This window comes from Limanda limanda, chromosome 12 (assembly GCF_963576545.1).
Source record: "Limanda limanda chromosome 12, fLimLim1.1, whole genome shotgun sequence".
Taxonomy (NCBI): Eukaryota; Metazoa; Chordata; class Actinopteri; order Pleuronectiformes; family Pleuronectidae; genus Limanda; species Limanda limanda.
Window position 1 is genome coordinate 1,934,247 of NC_083647.1, and position 16,154 is coordinate 1,950,400.

At 40.2% G+C, this 16,154-nt stretch overlaps 1 protein-coding gene across 1 annotated transcript in view; it reads left to right on the plus strand.

The window, feature by feature from the left end:
- adck1 (aarF domain containing kinase 1) overlaps positions 1–16,154 on the plus strand; it is a 97,589-nt gene that overhangs the window by 40,788 nt on the left and 40,647 nt on the right. Inside the window, exon 4 of the mRNA XM_061082774.1 lies at positions 6,325–6,528. Coding sequence (XP_060938757.1) covers positions 6,325–6,528 — 204 coding nt within the window. The remainder of the gene's footprint in view (positions 1–6,324; positions 6,529–16,154) is intronic.

Below are 16,154 nucleotides of genomic sequence, written 5' to 3' on the forward strand. Positions count from 1 at the left end.
TAGCTGCTCTCTCAGCGGGGCTTAGGAGGACAGCAGCGCTTATTTACAAGTGTAACATTGAACGGATCCTGTTTAACTGCAACAAGAGTTGTTAATCTTGTAATAAAGATCTCATGAGGAAACACGCTGTTTTTTCTATTTTCACTGCATTTTAATATAGGCTATAAATAGTGAATTTTAATATAAAAATATGAATGATTAATCGAAAAATCGATCGTTAATTCTTCCGACGATCGATTAAGACAATTTAATCGAATGCCCATCCCTAGTTCATTTACGCTGAGTTTTAAATAATTCATACATTTTTAAAGAAATATGCTCAAAATATAAGCAGGCATACTTTGGTTTGTGTCATTTAAGGTGTGCTGTATGCCTTGGAATTCTCATTGTCAGTTTGAATACTACATTTTGTCACTTTTTCGTGTATACACCAAGATTTCACACAATGTTCGGTCATGGAAATTTGGTTTAAAGTCATGGAAAAGTCATGGAAATCCATTGGTCAAAATGTGTATGAACCCTGAAATATCTACATAGGTGTATAGAGGCCTATTTCCAGCAACTATCAATCCAGTGTTTTAATGGTACATTGTGTTTGCTAATCGCCTTAGAAGACTAATGGATGAGTAGAAAACACTTGAACTTGAATTTTGTTAGCACAGCTGAAAACTGTTAAGCTAGTGAGAGAAGCTATAAAACTGGCCTTCCTTTAAGCTAGTTGAGTATCTGGAGCATCAAATTTGTGGGTTTGATTATACTCTCAAAATGGCCACAAAAAGAGAACTTTCATGTGAAACTCCCCAGTCTATTATTGTTCTTAGAAATGAAGGCTATTCCATTGGAGAAATTGCGAAGAAACTGAAAATTTCCTACAACTGTGTGTACTACTCCCTTCAGAGAACAGCACAAACAGGCTCTAACCAGAGTAGAAAGAGAAGTGGGAGGCCCCAGTTCACAACTCAGTATATTAGAGACTCTAGTTTGAGAAATAGACGCCTCACAGGTCCTCAACTGGCAGCCTCTTTAAATGGTACCCGCAAAACGCCAATGTCAACGTCTACAGTGAAGAGGCGACCCCGGGATGCTGGCCTTCTAGGCAGAGTGGCAAAGAAAAAGCCATATCTGAGACGGGCCAATAAAAAGAAAAGATTGATATGGGTGAAAGAACACAGACATTGGACAGAGGAAGATTGGAAAAAAGTGTTATGGACAGACGAATCAAAGTTTGAGGTGTTTGGATCACACAGAAGAACATTTGTTAGATGCAGAACAGGTGGAAAGATGCTGAAAGAGTGCCTGACGCCATCTGTCAAGCATAGTGAAGGTAATGTAATGGGCTGGGGCTGGTAAAGTGGGAGATTTGTACAAGGTTTGTACAGTTAAAAGCTCTGATGGGGGTGTTTGCACTGACCCACTGGCTCATAATATATGAGTCAGCCTTTGATTTACAAGGTAGATATATGTCAAAATGAGTTAGTGTTCTAATGCCAATCTTACCATTTATAAAGTACAACCCTGTGACCATCCACAGATTCCAAAAAATATTTTTGTTTTGTTAATTATGTTATGGTTTCTCTTTGCTGTAACCACACCAGAGATCAACTTTTTTCAATTGTTTTCTCATGGAGGCAGAAGAATGACATTCTTATCTCTGTTATTTATTTAGACAATGGCCATCATCAAGATAATTTCTGTTCCATTATGTAGTCCAGAGGCTACAATGTGACGGACCAGATTTCTCTGTTATCAGACCATTGAATTAGCATGATCATCATTTTGATATATAGATAGCTGCAAAGTTTAACTACTGAATTTGTATAAAAACAGCCGTCATTCCCTCGTTCTTCCACGCTCTAGCATCCATAACACACACTCACACACAAACACACACACACACACACACACACACACACACACACTCCAAACTCCAGCCTTCTATTTACCGTCCTTGCCAACTGTGTGAAGAGGATGAGTGGAGAGATTCCCAGAGGCATTCTGCACTGAGCTCCTGTGTCTCTGTGATGTACCACAAATTAACCCCTGTGTCTAATTCACTAACGGTCCATTTGATTGGATGCTGCGTGTGTGGAAATGGTGGGTGGTGGCCAGCGTCAGCCTATCCCAAAGCAGAAGTCCCTCTCAGGCTGTCAGTGAGCACCATTGCTATGGTGATGTCATCCTCAAGCTGTGAGCCCACCTCCATTGGACAAAGCATACTGATTACTGAAGGAGAGTGAAAAGAGAGCAGTGATGATGAATCTGATGATTAGGCTACAAGCCGTGGGCAAACTGATGCCAGATTTTCATTCTGATCACAGCCTCTAATCAGCTCACATACACAGTCTGCCAGAAATAGATCTGATGTGACTTCAGGGGATGTGGCTGTCTGGAGGCAGAGGCTGTGCTTAGTTCAAATCATTGATTTGTTAATGGGACTGAGAAATTATACAACACAGTCAAGACACAATAATTGATGAGTTTATTTTTTCTCTTTTGTCAGCGATATATTTTACTGAACGACAGAGGAAATATGCCAAGAAATGCAACATTTCTCTGCAGTTAAAAACAAAATGTTCACCAGGTAGAAAAAGGATCAGACATATAATTACTGTAACACTGCAAGTTAATGTCCCCACTGCTGTGTAAAAATGTATAATAATAATATAATAATGATTAATAATTACCCAAGTCTGTAAACTCTTAGACTCGAGTGAGTACATCTTGTAACTGTGCACAAAAAAAACGCAGAGCGGATACACATACAAAAGAACACTTGCTGATATGCAATACAAATGTTTTGCAGTTGTACATTTAAAGCACAGCATTAATAATGTCACCATTATTGTTTTAATCACAATTATGACCGCATTGTGCCAGTGAGGTTTAAAGTTAAGGCTTTCAGTGTGTGTTTTAGTGTTTAGTGTGTGTATTTCCAGTTCAAACGACAAAATATATGAGAACGATTTTGCATTATATTAATCACAATAACGGGGGAAAATATGTAAGATTCAAGTGAGAATTATCTCAATTAAGTTGAATCTGATACTTTTTTTTTTTTATAAAATAACCAGCATTGTGAGATCAATTTTGAAAACGGTTAATCTCAGAAGTTATTTTTCCCATTATGAATTTTTGTTTAACTGTAATAACCCATGCCTCAAATAGTCAAATTGACTTGACCTAAAATAGTCTCCTTTATTGTTTTGTTGTTAATTTTGTTATTATTTGGTTGTTAAGATATATATAAAGTCTGGTTTATTGTGGAAGTTGGGTAGGAGTCCAAGTTTAAATCCCCAAATATTTTTTGTTGAAATAACTGCCTCACCAATCATTTAAGTTTTGTGCGAGTCAAAGCATTTGTGTATAGTGCTCCATATCGTCCAACACAGAGGAGGGGGCTTAAATGGATTTTCCTCGAGAAAAGGCTCATCTGGTAATCTCTGGCGACTTGTTTCTGTCATTGCATTGTCATCAGATCCCAGATGACACTCATGTCAAAATGTCCTTTGGGAGTTTGTGTGTGTGTTTGTGTGTGTAGTGGGGGTACAGAGGTTAAGGGGAGCTAATTTCACGGCGTTTTATTTCCACTGGTCTCATGAGAGGAGCTCTCTAAGCATTATCACTTCCAGCTGGTTCAAGTATAGCAGACGGGACAGGACCATCACACACAATCACCTCAGACACAGTCTCATCTGATTATTACCCTCATTTGGTTATGTATATATATTGTATGTAAGTGGGCATTGGGTATAGAGCTACAAAAACAAATATGTATTTGGGGGTCTTGTTCCATATGTCCGATTTAAACCAGCTGGAAGTGAAAATGCTGAAATGCTCTTCTAAGACCATATTTATATTTATAAAACACTGATCAACTATCTACTTAACAACAGTGACTTAAGGGACATGTGCATTTACATTAGTGGAAAAACCGTCCATGTTTGTGATAATGATGCTTTTGCATATGTAAGAAAAAACAGAAGACCGACTCTTCATCAGATGACTGAGAATGCCAGCATAGAGTGTGGCCTTACAACAATGTCCAATTAGAGACAACTTTTCGTCCTTAAGTGACATAAAATCATTATCTCCCAAAGAATTTACATCCATTATATGCCAGGACACTACAGCCGCCCACCACTGCAAAAGTATTGCCGCCCCTGCTTCAGGATTGCACCAGCATAGTATTGTTTTACTGTGCCGTATTAACCTGCCACATGCCCTCCCTCCTCACTGCCCAGCTGACCTGCGTTCACTTTACACGTTAACAATAAACACCAACACCAATTCGAAGTTATTACAGCTATACAGTACTTGAAGTTCACTTTATTTTTGTTTAATTTCCTCTAGTGTTTATGAGACGCATATTTAAACACATTGTAAGGTGGCCCTGAGAGCTCAACGCACAGCAACTTAAGAAAACACATGCAAGTGGACAAAACACAAGCAAAGTAAGAAAACATCTTCATCAATTTCACAACACAACACTTTACAGAAACCCGCAGCAAATACAGAAACGCGCAGCAAATACAGAAACGCGCAGCAAATAGAGAAAACAACAACGGAAGTGTTTCCAGAGGACTCCTAAAAGTGATGGACACTGTTGCCACAGGAGACACAAAAACGTCCATTACATCAAAAAAATTTGGTTCCACACAGGGGTCGTCAGGGCTCTGGATTCGAATGCGGCTCTTCAGTGGCTCCCTGTAAGGTGTAGGGCATATTTTTCGCTAACGGTTAACTTAACAAATCAGTTTTCATATGATGAACGTGAATGTAATGATGAACGTGCGTGAACGTCACGTATATTTTTTAAATCATCATCGTATCAGGCCATCATGAAATACCAGGAGCGGGAGTGTGTCTGTGTGCGTGCGCTCTCAAATAGCACACACACACCGGCCCCAGGGCTCCGTCCCTGTACACTCGCTCGGAGACACACCATGAGCTCGGGAGAGGGGGCAAAATTTCTCTTTTGATAGTAAAGGTTACCTCTGCACAATATGGACAATACATTGCCTCACAAACAGGGGCTTGCTTGTTAACGCTGTTTATTCAGTTTAACAGGAGAAAACGGCATGTCTCTAGCTCAGACCAGAGGAGTCAGGACGCTCTACAGACAACATGATACTTGCGATTGTATAAAGCCCAGTGTCTCTCAGAGGGTTAACAGGAAACATCTGCATTAATAAAGTTTGTTATTTATTAAAATAAACCAAAAACGTTTAAAGTTTAGCAAATTTTCCAAGATCACTGACGGACACCGACTTTAACAGCTCCAAACTGCAGCAGCAACAACAAGTGGACAGCAGCGCGTTTTTGTATTTGCAGCGCATTTCTGTATTTGCTGCGGGTTTCTGTAATGTGTTGTGCTGTGTTGTGAAATTGATGAAGATGTTTTCTTACTTTGCTTGTGTTTTGGCCACTTCCATTTCTTGAGTTGCAGTGCGTTGAGCTCTCAGGGCCACCGTAACATTGTAAAAAAGTCCCAAATTTTTGGCACGCAGTACATCTGCCACACACAACACGAGAGGTAACATTAAACGCACAGCCAGGACATCAGGATTAAAGTGACCGGAACGATGCAGGTTCATCATCCAACATCATCGACCATAAACTTAAGTGATCGTCAGTTTTTGTGAAGAGCAAAAGCACTCACACACACTTTTGCAGACAGGAGTGAAGTTCTTCTCTGCTCACTCAGGCAGTGTAGACACTCTTATCTGTTAACATGGTAGCCGAAATTATGTATTTTTCGGAGACTTCAATAAATACATGATAATTCCAAAGGCATTGAGTAAACTTGTTAAATAATCATGATTACAATATTGACCAAACAAATCGTGATTATGATAATCGAGTAGCCCACATGGGCATGGATGGACACAGGGGTGTGGATCATGGCTCCAGACCATACTTTATGGTGAAATATCAAATCAGTTGAAATTTTACATCGATTAAGTGAATACTTGTGTTTCTTGTGCTTGACTAATATATATTTCTCCATAGTAATGTGACAAATAATAACCCTTTGTATCTAAGTAAATTAGCTCATTTATGGTGGATGAGTGTGTGTTTTAGGTTCGGCACATAAAACTATTTGCTTCATGTTCAGGTATGATGTTGTCTTTTTCGAATAAGGGACACAATTGTTCTCATATAAGCCAAATATCTCATGTCAGAATGACATGAATATTGTTTTGTGGACTCATTCTTCCAAAGAAAGAATATCTTTTGATTTCAGTGACCCTCAAGCCTTTCCTTACCATCCCTGTGCCATTTTATAAAGGTATGTTGTTTTTTTCTCTGTTCCATCACCTGCAGGTTCACCGGCGGTCAGCAGAGCGTCTCCTAGATTTGTGCTGTGCCAATCGTGGCACTTTCATCAAGGTAGGCCAGCACCTTGGTGCTCTGGACTACCTGCTGCCTGAGGAGTACACATCCACGCTGAAGGTGCTTCACAGCCGAGCTCCTCAGAGCAGCATGGAGCAGATCCAGCAGGTCATCAGAGAAGACCTCGGTAAGGAGGTAAGTGTCAGTAGACTGGACCTGGATTCTGTTATTATTCAGGAAGGCACCGACCAAATCCAGCATAGTTTTTTCTTTATGAATAAAACTGATGATCTCTCCAAATTAGGGCTGCACCTATTGACTGTTTTCTTATCGATAATCAAACGATTATTTTTTCGATTAATCGATTCTTCTAACGATTATCTTTTCGATTAATCTGACAATTATTTTTTTATATATCGCACGATTATTTTGTATTACTCAATTAACATAATAATGATCCCATACAAAATCTCTTGTTCCAATCAAGAGCTTGTTCCAACAACAAAATACATGAAAACTAAAGTAAACCAATTCAAACAACTAATCATCTAACAGCTTTAACACCTTGTTCAGTGAGAAAAGTAAACTCTACCGTGTGCTGCCAGGATTTACTACCGTTAAGACAGAATAAGTTGATTAAAAAAGACTACCGTAAGTACGAGAAAAAGTGCGCAGGTTAAACGCTCCATCACAATCTAATAACAGCATCTGTGTCCGTACAGAGCGTCTTCTGGATCCGGTCCCGACCGCGGTCCGACTAACGCTGACCTATGCTAGATTTCACTTCAGGTTGCTCTTCAGGTTAATGAATGCTTTGACTATGCGCAATCACCTACCATATGACGCGTCGACACGCGTTCTGCGAGGCGACGTATTTACGCAATCGATGACGTTGATTACGTGAATGCGTTGCCCAAGCCCTTATCTAAATGCTTTCTCCTGCTGGGGATGAACATTATGCAAGTATTATTTATTGACACACATTCAACAACTGTTAGCCCTGTCAGGGTAACAGTGCCACAGAAAACTGGAGAAAAGAATGAATGTCCCACATGTTTGTGCCCAGCCCTGTCACTTTTGGATATTTCTACTGGTATCTAGTGTTGTCACGATACCAAAATTATGACTTCGATACTATACCTGCCAAAATATAACGATACTCTATACTTTCGATACGATACCACAAATACGATACAATACCACAAATACGGTACAATACCACAAATACGATACTATGCTGGTATATTTATCTATGATAGTAATAAATAAAACATCTGTAAGGTTCCCTTTTTTACCAGCTTGTTCCTGCCCAGCTTTTTGGACTCTTAACAAATGGTATTCATATTAGTATTAGCTTAAAGCAAGATATAAATGAAAACTACATGGTGACGTCATAGCATTGATTATACACGGCGATGTAGGCCTATTGTCCGGATCTGACTATATGACTACATAGTTATTTCCACAAGTATAATATAACATAATTTTACAGATGTGTGTTTGAGGTGAAAAAAAAGTAAAAACATGCCAACTGAGCGAGTGAGTGGGGGCGGGGCCCCGGGGCCTGTGTGTGTGTGCGATGTCTGGGCGCGGGCGCGCGCGCAAACGCACATACACACACACACACAGGCCCGCTCCTGTTTTTTTCATGCTGGCCTGATACAATGCTGATTTGACAAATGAACGTGACGTTCCCGTTCAACCTATGAACACTGCACAGGGAGCCACTGCAGAGGGGCCGAAGAGCCGCGGGCTGAGACCCCTGGCTCCGGAGAAACAACGACTTGTTTTAGTGTTCTGCCGTGAAAGAGATGCGGACGTTTCAGTCCCGCGTCAACCCCCCCCCCCCCTCCGTTCGCGCGCCCCACCTGTCATGTCTCCGCCCGGTCGCGCCACACAGTTTGAGAGAGAATCACTTCCAACAAGCAGAGGCCGGTCGGCTCGGCCATGTCTCCCTGAGATCACTCGCTGTGAGTGACGGCTGCCTGTTGCATGTGTGATAGCTGGGTAGCCCCGCCCCTCACAGTCAATGCATGCAGGCAGCGTGACAGGGAGCGGAGCAGTGACTGCGCTCTGAATGCGTGCTATTATCATAAAGTACCGGTACTAAAAACGTGCTAAACCGTATCGTTTTTAACGTAAGGGTACCGCGGTACCTTTCTAGTACCGGTACACCGTGCAACACTACTGGTATCAGAAGGTCCCATCTCATTATGAGCTGATGGTGGAATTAAGGCGGTTTGGGAAAATGTATCGCTAAAGAAGAGAAAACCATTTATTTATTAGTCTTCTCATTCAATGAAAAGTAGATGTTCCAACTGTGTCTGTCCAGTCCTAATCTGAGCACTAAGCTTCTTATTGCAAGGTTTGTAGATGTTTTTAAGGAGACATATTATGCCCATTTTACCGCAGCTGATATGGTTCATTGGGGTCTTAATGAACCCCCCCTCCTCCTTCACGAGATACAAGCGCCCAGATTTTTAGCTATCCATTACCTCTGTAGAAATATGGCTACTGGAAACGAAGATACAATCTGGCAACCATATTGTTTTGAACCAGAGTCAGGTGGGCCGAAGCCTGTCTGCGAGAGCCCCAGCTCCCCAGCGCAGGCCCGCAGTGGGAGCTGGAGCAGTTAGCTCCAGCTCCCACTGCCTTTAGCTCCAGTTAGCAGCCATAGCAGCTCCAGTTAGCAGCCATAGCTCCAGTTAGCAGCCAGCATGTTTATCAGACATCTAAGTGGCCGATAAACATGCTGATCGTCAAGGCGGAGCTTGCGTTAGCTAGCTCCGGCTCCCCGGAGCCCCTGGAGGTGATGGTGACCCCCCACCATCATCTCACCGGCTCCGGTGGTGATGATGACGATGGTGGTCCAAGGCCATGTAGCGAGACTCCCTACATGGGTATGGTGTGACTATGACGTGTATTCTGGTCGTAATCCCATGGGACGCACTCTAGTGTATCGTTTCTGACATAGAGGAACCACAACATATCGCGGGAGTTGTTTTTTTCCAGAGTTTTTGGGACGGTAGACATGCCAGATACCAAAATTAACATGTAGATGCACTACAAAAGTGGAAATCTCATAATATGTCCCCTTTAAAGTGTACTTTACATCTTTAGGGGAAAAACCCTCCACAACTGTTTGTGTTAAGCCATTATAATGGATTTATTTAACCTTTGTGTATTAGTAAGTTAATGTCCAAGCTCTCATGGACTATTGATGTATAGGTAGGACAAAACATATTCTTTCTCTTTTATATTCATGTGAATCACGTATCTTTGTAGTTCTTGAGGTTACAGTTTAATTTTACTGCCTGACTAACGCTGTAAGGGTGGGAACTGCTGAAAAAAGGACTTATTAAGCAGAAGTGGATATGTCAGACGCTCTGTCCTCATTTCATTTCACAACCAAAAGCCAGACTCCTGATGTAGCTGTTAATGCTGCTGTTAGCAAAGAGTGCGGAGTCTACTTTCAAACTAGTTGTTATGACAGCCTTTTAGAGGCTGCCAGTTGGAAGGCAATTGTTCTGTTATTCTCAGATAAAGTACATTAGTCTTCTCCCTCTGCCGCACACTCCCATAGTGTTGTGTGTGTTTATTTGTGCTTGTCAAAGAAGTGCCTTTCGTATTCACAGTTGAGTATTTTACATCAGCAATTCCACAAACGGTGAACATGTTGCTGCACATGCCACAGACCCAGTCTGGGTAGATTTCATAAATGTTTAAATTAGACAAAATTACCCTTTTATGTGTGTATTGATCTTGGTGTGTTGTGTACTTTATTTTACTATCTTTTTTTTATGATGGCAAGTATGTCTGTCTGTGCATATGAGTTTCACAGAAAAGGGATGATCACAAGATAAAGTCAAAGCAGAAAAAAACATGAAAAATGATTACACAAGTCCAAAAAGCTGTTTAAACTTCAGACACTAGATTCCTGTGCATCTTTTCTTGCTGCTGTACCTTGTTGCTCTCATGTATAAACAGACACACACACAAGACGTTTGAATGATTCTCAGGAGGTCAGAGACTCAATACTGTGTATCATAGACTGGTCAATATGCTTTCACACTACAATGCTTTAAAGGTCTTCATTAATTAAATATTTGTGTCAATACTTTCAAGCAAACCTCAAGATTCAAATCTAAAGTTTGAATTTAAAACTCAAATTTTCAGTTCAAATTCTAATTCAGCTCGTTCAAACAAACTTTCATCAAAATTACTGGTGTTTTTCCAAAATGAGTCACTTTAATTATAACAGCTATTATAATTATTGTAATGTAATGATAAATCATGTTTACTCATTTATCTGAAGCTATTCTGTTTATTTGACAATTCATCACATCAACTAAATAGTAAAGTGTCTGTTCAGGTAAAATTGATGTGTAGCATTGACTGTGCCTTTATAGGGTGAATAGCCTGTAGAAAATATAGATACTGATAATGTTCACACAAGAGACGACCTCAGACACATAGGTCCATATCAGTGTAGCAATAAAATAGAAAACATGGCTTGCACTTGTCCATCCCAGCAACCAGAGCCTCATCATTATTTGCCAACTGAAGCTTTTTAATTTTAGCTTTTACAAAAACTGTAGTATGCGCCATATCAGTGTCACTATATTCTCTGATATCATTCAGCTCAGTGTACAACATGAATGTGTAATCAGAGCCTTTGAGGTCTCTGATTGTTGGTTACTCAGCTGTTCTGTCGGCCGGCAGCCTCCAGGATTTCAATATTTAAAGAGAAAAAAATCCTGTCTCCAGATTTACTTGCACTGATTACTAATAATGTGGATCAACCACAATGTTTAATGTTACTAACTATATCCTTTCATCATGGAATTTTCTGACAGTAATATAGAATATTAACTTGAAAGAAAGAACAACACTTCAACCATGACAGGACACTATTCTAAATAGATTCCTATAGCAAAAGGGCACATTGACCTAAGCAGAATTCATTATTATCCAGACTTTTACATCCATGAAAACATTTAGAAACCAGTGTTACGTGCTTATAGGATGAATATGAGCGCAAATCACAGTGAACCGATTTTGCTACTCTGTAATTAAAACCCACTAATACAAATGTATTTTCTTCTTCTCTTTCATGTTTTTTTAATAAGATGTGTTTTCAGTTTAAAGTTCTTCCTGTATCTGTATGAGACGTCATGATCCCTGAAAAAAATGATGGTATAGCTTCTTTGTGAACAAAGAGGGCAGCAGAATGATTGAGTCCTCCTCCCTTTTGGAGTGAGGAGAAGAAGTGACACTGATGAGCGGTGCCAAGCATTTCTGGAGATGGGAAAACAGCCTCAGCATCGTTTGAGTTTGACTTCACATGCATCTTTCAGAACATATGTAAGCATTTTCTCGAGGAAAGAGTAGCATTTGGTGCCGTGCTGTTTTTTAGGCACCGTTAGTGGTGACATATGCATTCCCGCTGTGTATGACTTGGATGGCCTCCCCTTTGCTCTGGCTATCATATCCCCTCTGTAGTAAAAATGCCGAAAGGCCAGCATGTGCAATATGTCGTTTTTACCAAACAGAATCTGTATCCAGGTTGAATATCACTTCGTTGGGGATGAGCCACAACAGAAGAGGAGCATCATGGGTAGTTGGCGTCTTGACAAGGCAGTGTGGTATGAGTGTCTGTGGATGCTGAGCTTTAGGAAGTGGCAGTGACTGCATGGCAAACAACACCAAGAGGTGCTTCCCTGCCAAGCAGTTTTCATCCCAATGTCTGAAAACTACTTGGCAAGGTGGCCACAAATCGGTTATTAAACTGTGCGTACGAAAGTTTGACGCACAAATATGGCATTCTCTAATATGTTCTTAACTAAAAATTTTAAATAAAAAAAGGATTTTATACACAACAATAATTACATTTACTAATGCAATGACCAAATGTATTAAATGGCGATCAATTTGAAGCCCTTTCATCCTCATCATTTATTGTACTAAATAAAATATTTAACTGTACCAGTTGAGAGTTAATTTAGTTTACAATAGAATGTATGAGAATATTCATATTGAAATGTTACAGTTTGGGCTTTCATTAAATTGTTTATAGGTCTTTAATTGATGGGTCACTCCCAACAATTTCTAGTGCCATGAAAAAGAGCAAAAATAAAATCAGATATGAAAGCTTTTAAATTTGTCGGCGACTATTTTTGTCATCAATTTTTGTCGACTAATCGTTGCACCCCTACTTTGCATGTCAAGATGGCAATTGTAATGACATTATTAGACACAAATTTGACTGTAGTCCCCTTAAGTACAATACATTAGCCTTTATGCCCTAACTTTTTACATTAGCCAGTAGCTCATGTGTTAACTATATTTGTTTTTGTGATTTTGGCTAATTAGCTGGAGGCCCATGTAGCTTAGTCATTAGTCAAGAGAAGGAAAACTTCCACAACAGGGACAGGAGCTGGGAGGTTTAAACATGTTTCTGATAAACTCTAGATAATCAAACCAACACACAGTAAAGATCAGCACTGTTTGTGTCCTAATATTTTGAGATCATTGATGGTGTTTATGGGTAAAGTGAGCTCAGGTCAGAGGGGGAGTGAGGAGGAAGCCGACTCCAGCAGAGACTCTTGACCAGACCTTTAATGTGAGTCTCTCCTGATTCTGATGCAGCGCTGGTTATAATTATTCAGCGTTGTCCACCTCGGAGTTGCGATGCATCTAAGAGAAATGTCCACAGCTCTAATGCTCAGAACTGTGCAGGACACAGCATTCATACAGATTCTGATCACAAACATACGCAAGATGGTGAGAACAAAATCGACTGGTGCACACATGTCATGAATCCTGCGGTGATTTTGTGCATGCATTTATTTTGTGCGGAGATTAAGAACCTTTCTGTGCACATGTTAGTGAATGAGGCCCATTTACTCCAGAGATTATCCATACAATTGGGTCTGGACTTAGCATCGCCATAACTGCTGGTATCTTGCCTGCGGGCTAGCAGAGCTAAGCTAACAAGCCAGGTACAGAGACACCGATACACGCGAATCACTACTTACACATAAATAAAGTACTCAACTTTACTTACCACAGAAACGGGAGCGCAGACGTCTTTAACTTGTCTGTCAGGAGAACAAGCCGACCATCAAACCGTATTATAAATCCGATATGCGAGTGAAACCCTCTCCACAGACTCAGCTTGTGTTCAGTGACGGGGATTAGCCTGTTAGCTCAGGTGAAGCCAATCAGTCACCAGGCTAGGAACTGTAGTCGTCGCGCTGACTGCGACGTCACGTGAGAATTACTCATAACTTCAAACCTCTATATCGTTGAAACGAGTGTGCTAGAAAAAAATTCACCCCCCTCAGAGTTGTCATGAAGGAAGTACCTCGTGATTGAGACTAAAACCGTTTTCTGAACCAGGCTGTAAACGGGTTTAATTCTGCTCTAAAGTCGGGCTTTTTAACATGGGAGTCAATGGGAATTGACTCCTTCTTGGAGCCAGCCCCTAGTGGCCACCCAGTGAACTGCAGCGTCTTACACTTCCGTATTGGCCTTATCGCTCAGCCCAGGATGCTGCCCCTTGACTTAATCTAGAGTTTGCCTTTCACAAGAATGCAACACATGATTCTCTTCTCAGACGTATTCACAACAACATAGGAATTTCTATAGCAATCTGATCAGGGGTTGGCACAGCATGCAAGGGCAGGATATATTTGTCAGTGTCATGTGTTTTACCACTTTTTGGCCCTGAGATATTAAAATTCTTCATTTTCCCCCCCTCTTTCTAGTTTTATGTTTGTCGCAAGTTAGAAACATCTTCAACACGCCCACACACGCTCGTGGGGAATCACCCTGAGGATCTCCTGCTAGTTTCTCACATGGGCTCAGTTTTGACTAGGAGGCTGGCAGGAGAAGCTCCATAGAAAGTCCAGAGCCTTTCACTGGGACATTTACGTTCTCACAGGACTGTATGTGAACATGCAAATTTCAGTGTCCAGAGTATTTTTTTTTTTTTTAACAATATGTTTATTAGGTTTTTTCAGGTAATTAAGCACAAACAAACAAGTACTAGGAGTAAGTCAGAAATGATGCCAAAATGAAGGGAAAAGAGAAAGAAAGAAAAATGAGTCAATTGAAATAAAATAAAATAAAGGCATAAAAACAGAACAAACAAAGAAAAGAAAAAAAACAAAAGACAAAACTAACAAACAGGGCGTACAGCTCAAGACAATGAAATGTGTTGATGCATCACTAGTATACAAAGTACAAAAAAAAAGAGGTGAATGTTATTGTGAGTCTCATAGCTGCTCTAAATCTCCATCAAATTGAGCAAGGTGGTATAAGAATGGCTGCCAGATCCTGTAGAATTTGTCAAACTGTATCGGATTTTCTGGTGTGCTGTACTGGGGTACTTCGAGGCAAAAGAGACAGGGAGAAGCCAAACAGTGCCACCTTTGGCTCAGGCTTGAACACACAGTTGTACATTTCATAAAGCCACTTAAATATTCCACACCAGAAGTCGTACTTCACTGCATGTCTGAAAGCAGCTTAAATGCCATCAAACCCTTCTATACCAACAACACAGCACTACAGGCGTCGCAATACTTAGATTATGACAATAATCATGTTATTAAAAACTACATATGTATATATTAATAATACACATATGATGATATATTAGAAGTAATTGAACAATTTTAAATAATTTTAAATTTTCTCGATGACTGTAGCTATCTAGTATTTTAGCTGTTTTTTGGGGGAATTAATTTGCCAAAGGGACAAAAAACACAATAAACTGTCAAAAGTTAATTTCACTGATAGCATTGCGGTTTTCCACATTTTCTATGTTTATTGTGATAACATTGTTATCATGAATTCTTTTGGCCACAATAATTGTGGATTGAAAATCTGAAATCATGACAGCCCTATATAGCATTAATTGAATCTGAACTTCAGTGCAATACAATATAGAGAGTCCTGATTTTCTTTCCATAGTTATCACTATTCACAAGTTACTATAAATTGCAGCATACTATACAGCTGTGGCCAAAAGTTTTGAGAATGACACAAGTATTGGTTTTCACAAAGTGTGTTGCTTCAGTGTTTTTAGATATTTTTGTCAGATGTTACTTTGGTATACTAAAGTATAATTACAAGCATTTCATAAGTGTCAAAGGATTTTATTGACACTTACAATAAGTTTATGCAAAGAGTCAAAATTTGCAGTGTTGACCCTTCTTTTTCAAGACCTCTGCAATTCGACTTGGCATGCTGTCAATTAACTTCTGGGCCACATCCTGACGAATGGCAGCTCATTCTCGCATAATCAATTCATACAAGTTTGTATGAATTCGTGGGTTTTTGTTTGTCCACCCGCCTCTTGAGGATTGACCACAAGATCTGAATGGGATTAAGGTCTGGGGAATTTCCTAGCCATGGACCCAAAATTTCAATCTTTTATTCCCCAAGCCACTTAGTTATCACTTTTGCCTTACGGCAAGGTGCTCCATCATGCTGGAAAAGGCATTGTTCGTCACCAAACTGTTCTTGGAGGGTTGGGAGAAGTTGCCGGAGGATGTTTTGGTACCATTCTTTATTCATGGCTGTGTTCTTAGGCAAAATTGTTAGTGAGCCTACTCTCTTGGCTGAGAAGCAACCCCACAGATGAATGGTCTCAGGATGCTTTACTGTTGGCATGACACAGGACTGATGGTAACGCTCACCTTTTCTTCTCCGTATAAGCTTTTTTCCAGATGCCCTTAACAATCGGTAAGGGGATTCATCAAAGGAAATGACTTGTCCCTGATGTTTTTTTTGGAGAGAAGTGGCTTCCTTGCTGC